The sequence below is a fragment of the Anastrepha ludens genome, chromosome 3 (genome assembly GCF_028408465.1).
Source record: "Anastrepha ludens isolate Willacy chromosome 3, idAnaLude1.1, whole genome shotgun sequence".
NCBI classification, from domain to species: Eukaryota; Metazoa; Arthropoda; class Insecta; order Diptera; family Tephritidae; genus Anastrepha; species Anastrepha ludens.
In genome coordinates this window covers 55,791,961-55,804,211 of record NC_071499.1, presented here as the reverse complement: position 1 = coordinate 55,804,211, position 12,251 = coordinate 55,791,961, and the positions used below count along the sequence as shown (strand labels likewise).

Sequence of the window (12,251 nt, the reverse complement as noted above, 5' to 3'; positions counted from 1 at the left end):
AACCATATGCGTGTGCTTGCTTGATGTGGTCGTGTTTGATGCCACCCAGATTCGGCAGTATGGTCGCGAGTATCGGTTTGATGAAAGGCACAACACCAGCGACATTTGCCGTGGCCATAGCTCCCAAACACTGCATTACCATGAAATGTGCGACAGCTCCCTCTTTGGTGTTGGCCATCAATGCTTCCATAACCGCATTGCATTCTTTGCGGCCAATTGCCACTAAAATGGTCAGTGCATGATCTTGGATGTGTGGCTGATGTTCGGATGAACGCGTCAGCTCCGCTATGGCTAATGTTATCAGCTTCTTACTCGCCTCTGAGGGTACGGCTGTATCTGAGTTGACTACTCGTTCGATGGCTCTGAAAGTGAAATGATAAATGCATCACCACCTTTTGTTAGATAAATCCATAAAAAAGGATGAACGTAGTAAACCCATTCGAATAGGAATTTGTAAACTTAATCACCATTATCAATATCTGATGGCATTTAGTTTACTACACGGAAAAAATGAATGCAACGCCTCCTCACTTTCTCAGATAAAGGCGACAGATTTGGTAATAGTTGCATGGCTGGTAGTAATGTTTAGCACTGGGCAGGAAATGATCGTTGCCTAAGTCACCGACCAATCCGATAAGGTACATCAATTTAAAGACTGTTCTTCGTCGCATGAGTTTATGCTGCAGTAGCTCGTTTTGGTTAGATGGGAAACTGGACGTGGTTTGAGCTCCCAACTATAAGCTACAACGATCCTGAGAGCTAATTCTTCTCCATATTCAAAAAATTTAGTCTCAAAGATGAAACATCTGCTCATCAACTTTGTCAGAATCTAAAACAAAAAACTAGGGTATAAAAGAATCCTTTGAGCCGATCAAAATTTGTTTAAATAAATCGATCATTTTCTGGGCTGTACCATCAGAGTCCATCGTCATCTCCACGATAGTTATCGGAGCGACCCGGTTAATATACGGCCAAGGTTTGTTACTCCAGCAGCAAAAATTTATGGGGAATGTTTAGCAGGTACAACAACAATAACAGCCAAACTATCGTTCACACAACAGTAGGTACTATATTACCCGAACTTGCTGGAGAAGCTGGTGAGAAGGGGCTGCAGGATGGTTCCGTACGCGGACGACGTGGCACTAATTGTTAGATGAAAATTTTTAGATACCCTGTACGATTTGATGCAGGGATATCTGAAAGTAGTTTTTAATTGGGCGGCGGATTGCAGCCTATCGGTGAATCTACTCAAGACGGAGCTCGTCCTATTCAAAAGGAAGGGGAAAATACCCAGAGCTCAACGCTCCTCAATAGGGGGTGCTTCGTTGGTGCTCTGTGACAAGGTGAAGTACCTAGGTCTAATCTTTGACAGTAAGCTAACATGGAAGACCAACATTGAGGAGAGAATGAGGAAGACAAAAATAGCTTTTTATGGATGCAAAGGTTGTACCTGTAGACACTGCAGGCAACGCTGCGGCTACACGTGCCGCAATCACATTGAGAGGCTCAGGCTACAAGCTTTACTTCAATTACGGACACTCAACTGTCCTTAGGACTACTGATTAATGCACACTCCTGCTTCTCCACTCACATTCCTTTAAGGGGAATGTGTACGCGGTGCAGTATTCGAAGGCAGAGCCTGGTGAACCTGGGTTGGCGGAGGAGTATTCTGCAAGGAGCTCTCCATCAGACTCAAGTTCAGGTTAACGGACCACTACAGAGGTAGCGGTGATTAAAAAAGCAGCTGCTTGGCTGCTCACTTGTGTAATAACTGTCACGGAGGTTAATATCTACTCCGACAGGCGAGCGACAATCAGAGCCCTGGGATTGATGATTGTGTATTTGAAACTGGTTGGGGAATACCTGACTTCACTTTTCATTGCATCCGAATTCTTTGAAATAGGGCTCATCAGGGTATCTGACCATATAGACATTGCAGGAAACTGTGAGACAGATGCGCTGGCTAGATAGGAAGGACCTGTGAGGTAGTTACCCCGCGAAACGAGAGGATTGGGATCCCTTCGACTACCTGCGAGGTATACATGCAGTGCGGCTCGGCAATACTTCGATTCCTTTTTGCATCAGTGGCATGGAGGATGAGGTCGAATCATCTCAGCTCTTTCTCCTTCACTGCCCTGAAGATTTAAACATCTTGGCTGCCATCTCTTTGCTGCGCCTGCTGATATTGCAGGCATTGATATTAAAAGCCTGATGAATTTTATCAGTATATAAAGCGGCTAGCACCACCGTAAAGCAGTCGTCGTTCGGTTGAGTTTACCAAATACACACACAGAATTTAGCTAGAGTTCAACGAATTTATTCTCCTCCCACTTCGTTAATGTGACCTTCTGTAAGTCCATAGAAAGGCTCAGAACCAATTAGAGGCATGTTTGCCCCTATTTGGACAATGACTGTTACTTCAGTTGCACCCCGTCCGATGAGGTGGTTTTTGGATTGTTTGAGAGCAAGTTTCGCGAAAGATTTGTGGAGCGATTCGTAAAGGGAATGCTAAGCTGTGTAAGCTCTACAAAGGCTTTGGTTTAGTGCTCTAGCTCTGAATATATTCAATGCGATATTTAGGGCTGGTAAAAGCAAGCGAGGAAGGTCTACTCCGGGTTTGGAGGACTAATTACGTCATCTGGCACCAGAGAGGTGAAAGGATTGGCGCCTTTTCTTGCAGTTATTTATCTTTCTTTTATTTTCACTACTGCCTAACACTTAAGCCAGCTCCTCATTTGCCGTCAACCTGGACAAATCGGAGCTGCACGAATCTTAACGAGAGTGGAGACTGGTTGAGGGTTGGCTATATTTAATTTTTTCTTTTCCATATGGCATTCCATGACTTAAATTTTATGTCAACGGCAAACTTGTTCACAAAAAATTCAACTCACTTTAGCAATGTGATGACTGTTTGTTCCGGCAGTTTAGGGTTTCTTTCTCGATAGTCCACAAGTATGTCGGTAGCGCGCGCCGGATGTGTTTCCAAAATCTTGATGAGGGAACTTTTGATGGCCGTGCGCACAGTCTCATCCTTATCGATAAGACCTTCGAATAGGTTGTGCAGAATGCCTGCAAAAGAAAGATAAATAATAATAGAAAGATAGGAAATCTTGTTGAAAAATAATTTTAACACAGCATTCAAAGTCAGTAAGTTTGTTATCACCATTTATAAATGTATGTTCGTGTGTAATATCCATCCTGGATGGACGTCTAAATGAATTACGTGTTGGTTGTGCTGTTTTTTGCCTCATTTCTATGTTCGCAGCAAGAATGAGTGTTACCGGTGAATCAGATTGTGCTGCCAACGGTTGACTGCTGGCACAGCAACAACTGACAGGCCAGTTAGCGAATATTTTGCATGGGCGAGGAAGCCTTAGAAGTAATCGAATTGACCTACATTCACGTCGATGCTATCGCAAGTGTATAATAGCAAATGTATGATTGTTTGTATACAGTCAAACCTCCATAACTTCAGTAATAAATTACAATTGCAGCAAATAAATTACTGGAGCATTTTACAGATTTACATCCGGCCAAGGATTGCAACTCCAACAGCACTTCCTAAGCATGTATGAGCAATGTTTAGGTTGTTACAACAACTTTTAAAGTTTTTGTAGTGAACTCTGTGTTATAGACCGCATTAGGAGGCGCCTCATACCTCCTATTTGTATGTAGGTATATTTAATATTTATATTGGAAACAGCTTTGAGGACAATTTTTGATTAATTTGGATGCTCCTCCACTTCTTTACTGGCCATGCCAAATTGTTTTGAGCAATTGTTTGCACCAACTCAAGATTTTCTGCACTGCAATCTTTACATTGACTTTGCGAGTAATCGGTCTGGGTATGAATTATTCACTATTATCCTCGCTATTATCAATCCTCGCAGCTGTATTAGATATGCAAATTCAAACAAAAGAAAAGCGTCTGGGTATGAATTATTCACTATTATCCTCGCTATTATCAATCCTCCAAAGCCCTGTTTATTTTCTTTTGCTCTTTAAAGCCTATTACCACTTAATTTTCTCCGTGATATGGAAACTTTATAGGCGTTCGTGTTGTCGAGGTTTGTCTGTAGTATGCAATTGACGGGTTATGGCATGCAACAAGTTGGAGTTGTTTAGAGCCAAGTAAAAGTGGTTGTAATGTGTGTAGTAAGGTGCTCTCTCTTAGTTCGAGATAAGAAATTTGAGCCTCCTCCCAGCTAAAAGGAAAAAAGACTTAGAGGGTGACTTTTAATTGGAAATGTGTCATATGAATTCTTCCCATGCTAACTATTTTTTAATATTTTGTGATTTCTGCATGTGTCGATATGACGGGACTGAAACGGTCTGGCTGTCTCAAAAATATTAAACTCTGTTTAAGTGATAATAATTAATAATTTGTGCGTATGTTTTTATGGACTTTTTAATGAATTTAACATTAAACTTGACTATAAAAAACGTTTGAAAATTGAAAAGTCGAAAATGATAAATAAAAAATTTAATTATAAAATAGTGAGTATTTATCTTTATTTTTCGTTAGTTGTTCAACGAGAACTCTTTCTGGAATGATGTAATTGGTATCGCCTATAATATTTGTTTCGCGCTTCTTATAGGTAAAATTGCGAAATATCCATGAATAAGGTTCGAGGAAGGATCGAGGATGGCATAAACTACTAATTATACTTGTAGAAGCAGAGAAGACACATATGACGGCACAACAACAATTGAAAGGGACAAATGAAACACTGAGCAGCACTGCAGTAAGTAATCGAACAGAAAACGAAGAGGAATCTAATGATGGAGAAAAGCTTGAAAAAGGCGAGACGTTATCTGAGAAGAAGAAAACTGATGTAGAAAACACAAAGTAAGATGTTGTTGAGAAAGTAGACGTCACGGATGCTAGCAAATGGAAGGCACCACCGACGAAATAAAATCAAAAAGAGTCTGAAGATAGCAGCGAAATCACAATTGAATCGAAAATGGATAAAAATGTGTCAGAAGCCGCCAAATCTGATTTACAATCCGACAACTCGGATAATGCTTGCAACAAATTTGAAAACGATAAATCTACTACTTTACAAAAGAATGACGAAGCAAAATCAAAGTCTTCGGATGCCGGCGATGAAACCAATGGTAATTGCAGCAGTCTGCAATTGGCTACCAGATACACAAGCCATCGAGCAAATAGGTACAGACAGCATTTGTGAAGAGAATGCTGATGCACTTGATGACCCAGAGAATGATGATAATGCCGATGATGCAGACCGTAGAAGCGCTATTAAGTTAGTGAAAGACGATAGTCGCGCCCCTGGTGAAGAAAACGAATCTGCGCTACCTGCCAAACGCATTCGACTATGTGTTGAAGTTGATGACAGTCTGAGGGCCAAGCAATCAGAAGAACCATCCAGCCAACCTAAGACGAACTCAGGTGGAGGGAGGCTGTGGGACAGGGGGAAGTCAACATAGTTCACCTAGAGAGATTGGTCCTATTTGGATCGAAGAATTTGGTGTACCTATAATCGGGACGATCAGATTTAAGCGGAGGGCAGTGTTCCGAACTAGGAAGTTTCGCGAACCGACTGGTAGCAATAGCGAACGAGATGCCAAAATAAAAACCATAAATTAGCATTTATGGCCACAGCAGATAGCGAGACAAGGCACGCTTTCTGGGTCAACCGTTAGATGGGTTAGACGAAGGCGACAGGTGACAGGTAACTTGAATTCACCATCAAACCAAGTACTGTTACTTTTTTCAAAGCGACCTTTTATTCTTATCGCCTTTTCTCAACGATCGATAAGCTTAGATACTAAATGTTTCTGATCACTTGCTGCAACTATGTCAGCAAGCAGCTCTCTCTGATGACAATGTTAAAGTATCTATCAAATATTTGTGTATGTAGCTCTCTTGTGCCTGATTTTTGTGAAACTTCTTAGGCGTCGATGCACGAGCGAGAATGGACAGTAAAATTTCAAGGTCATGCAACGTTTTGGGCATTTTCGTTCCGCGAGAGAGAGAAAAGATATAACGTAGAGGAAAATGTGAGAGAGAGCTATACCTTATACATATATATCTCAGATACACTTTAGGCTATTTTTCCTGAGTTTTTCCTTGTGGTTGCTAATTTCTAGTGAGAAATAACACTGCCTACTTTTTGGCGCTTGTATGTTGGTGCAAACTTGTAGGAAATATATTTTTGGTGCCCACTTTTTGGCATTATATTTCCTTGGTGCCTACTGTTTGGGGCGTTTTTTGGTCCCAATTTTTTTTGCGTTTTTGTTTTTGGTGCCGACTTTTTGGCGCTTATTTCCGTTTCGTGGCTAGTGCTTGTGCATACTATAAAATACTATCCATTCCGGCGTCGGATTTATTGGTATTGCCTTGCGGTAATTTATGCTGATGCTGCGGTTCTGGAATCGCTGCACTTGTGCGGGTGATAAACGCTCGGAGTAGTGCGCGTTGTTGCCACGGTTTGTGTCCGGCGTTAACCTACACCGGTCGACCCTTCTCCGTTTTTTGTAAATTTTGTCTACTTGTATTCTCTGCAAATGTTTTAAATTTATTTAGATATATATTCTTTCTCTTTCTCTCTCTCTCTCATTCTCTCTCGGGTCTCTCCCTCTTTCTTTGTCTGCCTTGAAAGTTTCACTTCTGTTATGTGTACCACGCTACTTCAATCTCGTCCTTAAGACGGCTTCTGCAGAACGGACTTGAGGACGCAGGAGTTCCCTCGAGCGTCCCCGATGTACCCGTGACCAGAAGGATCTCGCGACCTTGTACGTTTGCGCACTAGCCCAGCACTCGCTGAGTTGACTCGAGGCCCATATTTCCAGGCGCAGACCACAGGTTCTTAAGGGAACCCCAATCCTCTCATTTCGCGACGACACCGTCTCCAAAGTTCCCTGTCTATCCAGCTTATCAGCCCAGAAGTTACACTCTATGCCGCTGTGACCGGGAACCCAAATGCGCCTGATGTCGAAGTATTTGGATGCAATCGAGAGAGAAGCCAGACATTCCCCGACCAATCTCGAACGCACAAACAACGAGCCCAAGGCCCTAATTGCCGCTTGGCTATCGGAGTAAATATTTACTTCCTTAACGGTAATTGGCGAGGTAAGCAACCAATCCACTGCTTTATTAATTGCGGATACCTCCGCTTGGAAAACACTACAGTGGTCCGGAAGCCTGAATTTAAGTTTGATGGGAAGCTCTTTACGAAGGTTGTGTGGAGCCGACGTAACTCACGATGTACAGAATGCAGAGGTATACTCAACATCAAACCGTTAACCGGTTCTCAGCCATATGGCCAAACCTGGTAATTTATCATCCTTGGACGGAATCCCAGTTGTTTTTTTTTTACAAACAACTATTTTGACACACTCTTCTTAGTTCTCACTTACATTTCCTATAGAATTTGGTCACGTTACTCTATTTTTCTCACTTCAAACTACATTTCCCACTTTCACTCTTGTACTCCATCGTTCTTGGAGTAAGTCAGTTTTCAGACATTATTACTATTGATTGGCTGTTTGAGCACTGCGGCCTGAATAGATCTATTGGGCAGCCATGTAGCCTACTCGAACAGTTTTAGGCTATTAATAAATCGTAAAACTGCTGTAGGCTTAATTTCTACCGTTCTAGATCTATGATTTTTTGCGATTGCCGCATGCCCGTTTGAACTCTCCAGTAATCGAGTATGCCTCGTTGTTTCTGCTCACGTAGAAAGGCACTTTTGAAGCTGTTATATACCCCGCAAAAAGTTTAGGACCTATGAAGGGAGGGTTTGCCCCCCTTTTTCATTAAAGTGTCCGCAATTTCATTTCCTTCGTTCCCCTCATGTCCCGGAACCCACATCAAGGTAACAAAGTTTCTTGATGCTAAGGTGTTGAGGATTTTAAAACCAGCGATTTGAGAGCTTCTTGATTGCCAGAGAGAATGTAAATATTGGCACCGCACGTGCCTCTCCGTAGATATTCTTTGGCACACAGTTCTAAGGCGTGGACCTCCGCCTGGAAAATGGAAGTGGTTTTTCCCATTGCAATTGCTTTTTTGGAATGTGGTCCGACAATTCCAGCCTCTGCCTTAGTATTGTTTCTAAGCAACGATTATTTTTATAGTTAACACGTGCACTTCTCCGATTAATCAACATCTCATCTCATTGTGGCCGATAAAAGTTAATTTGCCAGACAACCTTATCAGGTTGACCTCTTGTCCTGTGGAGACAAATATCCATTTTTTTTAATATGCGCGACTTTTCAGATGTCAAAAAAAAAAGTGTTAATATAGCGTATTTTTTATTATAGGCCATTTTGCATGGAAAATGAGGATCACCCTAAAATTTGTTTTTTTTTCTGAATTTTTTCCATAGATTTTCTTACTGCTTCGCACCTATTCATGACAGCGCGAATTTTAATTATATACTACGAATAATTGTACAAAATTTAAAAAACAGAAGAAACCAATCATTTTTAACACAATTTTTCTTCTTTCGTAATTTATATGTTTTTTTATTTCCGTTATTTACCACTCAGATGCCATTTTGCGCATATTCGTAGCGCTTTATTTTTGTTATACGCTGCAACTAATGTTGGCTTGTTGCTTTTTCCAACTTCAATTTTTGTTATAAAATCCAGCATTGTGGCAAATTAATCGAAATTATTATTAATGTACGCTCGATTTAATTTTTTATATGTGCGATTATTTTCACTTAGTTTCCAAAATATCTTCTAACTTTTCATGCATAGCGAAATTATTTCCCCACGTTTGTTGCGTTAAGCGATAGCAGGTATTTTGGTTCGTACGCCGACAGCTGTACGATTTCAACTGAAAGCCAAGCACCATTTCGCTGTATGCCACTGGTGCAGCAGAGCACCTTAAAGATTAAAATTTAAGCTGTGTGGTTTTTAAAGGTTTTGTGCATTCGCTTTTTCACTCATTATTTGGTGTTAAAAGTTGAGCTGGGTATCGCGGTGCTTTAAAGAGGAATATTCACACCTATTTTCGAAAACAAATTTAAATTATTATTTTTTAATCATCTTGTATACCAAATCTGTGAAATTTCACCTCATTATTGACTAAATTATAATAAAATTTGTATATTTTTGAAATGTTAAATGGAAAATGGATGTGGGTTTTAACTTAGCTGGCACTTTAAAAATATCAAGTTTTTATCAATAATGGGATATGTTAAAAAATTTCATAGAGATACCTCAATTCATGCCCGTTATTCATTCGACGGATAGACAGGCATGGCCATATCAATCCATAGACATCTGACATGTAAAATTTTTAATGTTTAAAATGCTATAAAACTAAATATTTAATGACTTTCTTTACTAGAAGCGTAAGCTTCCCACTATTTTTATAATTATTTATTTATAATTACCGAATACAACTTCATTAAAAGGCTTGCATCACTGGGTATGTAGTAGCCCGACCTAGCAACCCAATTTAATATCAAATTTCAACCTCCATTTTAGCAATAGTGCGGACACTGTTTTGTTTAAGCACCTCAATTTTCGATCGACCCGCAAGAACAAGTTTAGCGGTATTAAGTCCTAGCGGCAAGAAAGTCAACTGATCTCATTAAAAACTGATTACATCAGTATCGAACATAGTGGCGCACTATTGCAGAGATCGATTTCGGGATGGCTTGTAATCAAAGTACGCCCTCATGCAATTCTTCATTAAACTGCTAAACAAAATTATTTGGCATGCCTCTATAACGTTCTTCATTGCCCGTAACGCTGTTGACTTCGAAGCACAATAGCCGAATAATCCCATTAATCGAAAAACCAAAAAAAATAGTCAGACGCTCGGAATGCATTCGCTTCTCTACGGTAATTTTAACATAGCTGCGAGAGATTTCTGCCTTTAATTTCTGAGTTAATTGAATCCTGAAAGGGAATAAGATGAGGACTTCACACAGAATTCCCCTCAGTCTAGTGTGGCTAACGTTGAGTTGCTGAGTTCTGAGGCGAATCGATGTTATCGGATTCATGTGCACACGAGCAACGACAGCAAAAATATTATCGTTTGTGCGGACCAAGGACAGTTTGTGTTGTGAATTATCTGGCCAATTTAATGACCTTACCTTTTTTTTCGGCAATTTGGCAGCCTTTTTTGTGGTAAGTTTTGACTCATTCTATATAAAAGCGGTCATATGAAAATGAAAGAGATGCTTAAGTCGAGTTAAGGAAGAAATGAGATAAATGGCATTCTAGCAGTGTGAATCTTGAAAATCTCAGAAAAAAGCGGGTAGCGTAGTACACATAGCAGAAGTGAAACTTTTAAGGCAGACAAAGAAAGAGGGAGAGACCCGAGAGAGAATGAGAGAGAGAGAGAGAAAGAATATATATCTAAATAAATTCACAACATTTGCAGAGAATACAAATAGACAAAATTTACAAAAAACGGAGAAGGGTCGACCGGTGTAGGTAAACGCCGGACACAAACCGTGGCACCAATGCGCACTACTCCGAGCATTTATCACCTGCGCAAATGCAGCGATTCCTGGACCGCAGCAACGGCACAAATTACCGCAAGGCAATACCAATAAATCCGACGCCGGAATGGAGAGCACTTTATGGTACGCACAAGCACTAGCCAGAAAACGGAAATAAGTGCCAAAAAGTAGGCACCAAAAAAAAAAACGCCAAAAAAATTGGGACAAAAAACGCTCCAGACAGTAAGCACCAAGACAGTAGGCACCAGAAATATATTTCCTACAAGTTTGCACCAACAAACAAACGCCAAAAAGAAAGCAGCGTTATTTCTGACTAGAAATTTGCAACCACAAGGAAAAACTCAGGAAAAATAGCCTAAAGTGTATCTGAGATATACCTATATAAGGTATAGCTCTCTCTCTCTTTTTCCTCTACGTTATATCTTTTTTCTCTCTCGCGGAACGAAAATGCCCAAAACGTTGCATGACCTTGAAATTTTACTCTCCATTCTCGCTCGCCCATCGACGCCTAAGATGTTTCACTTCAAAAATATTTCGAGACTATGAGAAAAAAAAATTTCAAAAATCAACGCGAGCTTTGAGTCAGTTAAAACCTGCCTTTTTTTATAGCAAAACTCATTGGGCTATGAAATTGATCCCTGATATTTTTCTAAAAGTTCTGATTAGAAAGTTGATTGATTGATTGATGAAAATTTACTGAATTTTTTTCATAAATTTGTACAAAATTTGAAATTTGGATTTTTGTGGTTTTGGGTAATAAAAAAATTTATAAAATTTAATACGAAACAAATAAGTTGTCAAAGTTTGTTAGTAAGTCCAAGTGCTACAGTTATTTAACACAGTGACAGCAATTCCACAGTTATAATCCTTCCGCTAGTGCACCGGATATCAAAAAGTTAAAGGACTGGCTTTTAGTTCAAGACTTCATTTCGTATTGAATGGAATGAAATTAACTCAATTCATGAATATGGCATTTATTTTATGTATAAATACAATTTACAACATTTAATGCAATTTGTATGCGGCCCCACTATTGCTGAATTCCTGACTGAAACGCACTCGGATGTTTGCCAACAGGCAAGCGCTATCAAGTAGAAAGTTATTTACGGTTCGAACTTGCGAACTTCGAATGACTATTAGATTCATGAATGTCTGTGAATCATTTCTAATTTCGATTAATTATTGAATATCAGCGAAACAATAAAACTGTGTTATAATAATCAATAATTAGACAATTTTCGTTACAACTAATTCATGCTATTTTTTACTACCCTTGATAAATAGTAACACAATCTATGGGCTGGCTTTGTTGCGAAATCAATAAAGGCCATGAAAAATTTATATTTAATGTCAATACCCTACATGTAATGTCACGAACGAACCAAATGAATGACAGATTATTGTTATCTAGCCATGTAACTCATGTACGAGTATACATACACATATACACGTACAAGTGCACGCACAGTATTGACGCACAGTACGTTACCAAATGTACGTTCCAGAGAGGTTGGTATATATTTCTAAATAAAAATATACTTTATGTATGTACATTGCGTTTCTGTTTAATTTAATTTTTTTATTAATTTTATCCTGTAGCAAACCGTCAGATTCAATTTCACTCGGTGTGCCTAACTGGCGCCGGTTAGCGCGAGAAGGAAACGACTGGCGCGTTTTGTTAAACTCGAGGTTATTGCGTTAATCAAGAAGAAGAAACTAAAATTACAAGCCTATTTCTTTGCAGACAGCTTTTACGATAGTTACAGGTAGACTTAGGGATATTGTGTTTCTGGAAACTTGATT

The 12,251-nt window shown here is 39.7% G+C and overlaps 1 protein-coding gene across 2 annotated transcripts in view; it reads right to left on the bottom strand.

Moving 5' to 3' along the window:
• LOC128858008 (maestro heat-like repeat-containing protein family member 1) overlaps positions 1 to 12,251 on the bottom strand; it is a 39,695-nt gene that overhangs the window by 11,893 nt on the left and 15,551 nt on the right. The window contains exons 1-3 of one of the 2 annotated variants that reach the window (XM_054093902.1): positions 8,508 to 8,634; positions 2,892 to 3,069; positions 4 to 362 (exon numbers count right to left, since the gene is read on the bottom strand). In XM_054093902.1, coding sequence (XP_053949877.1) covers positions 4 to 362; positions 2,892 to 3,069; positions 8,508 to 8,619 — 649 coding nt within the window. In that variant the 5' untranslated portion in view covers positions 8,620 to 8,634. Of the gene's footprint in view, positions 1 to 3; positions 363 to 2,891; positions 3,070 to 8,507; positions 8,635 to 12,251 lie in introns of those variants that run through there. The other variant, XM_054093903.1, reaches the window with a different exon arrangement.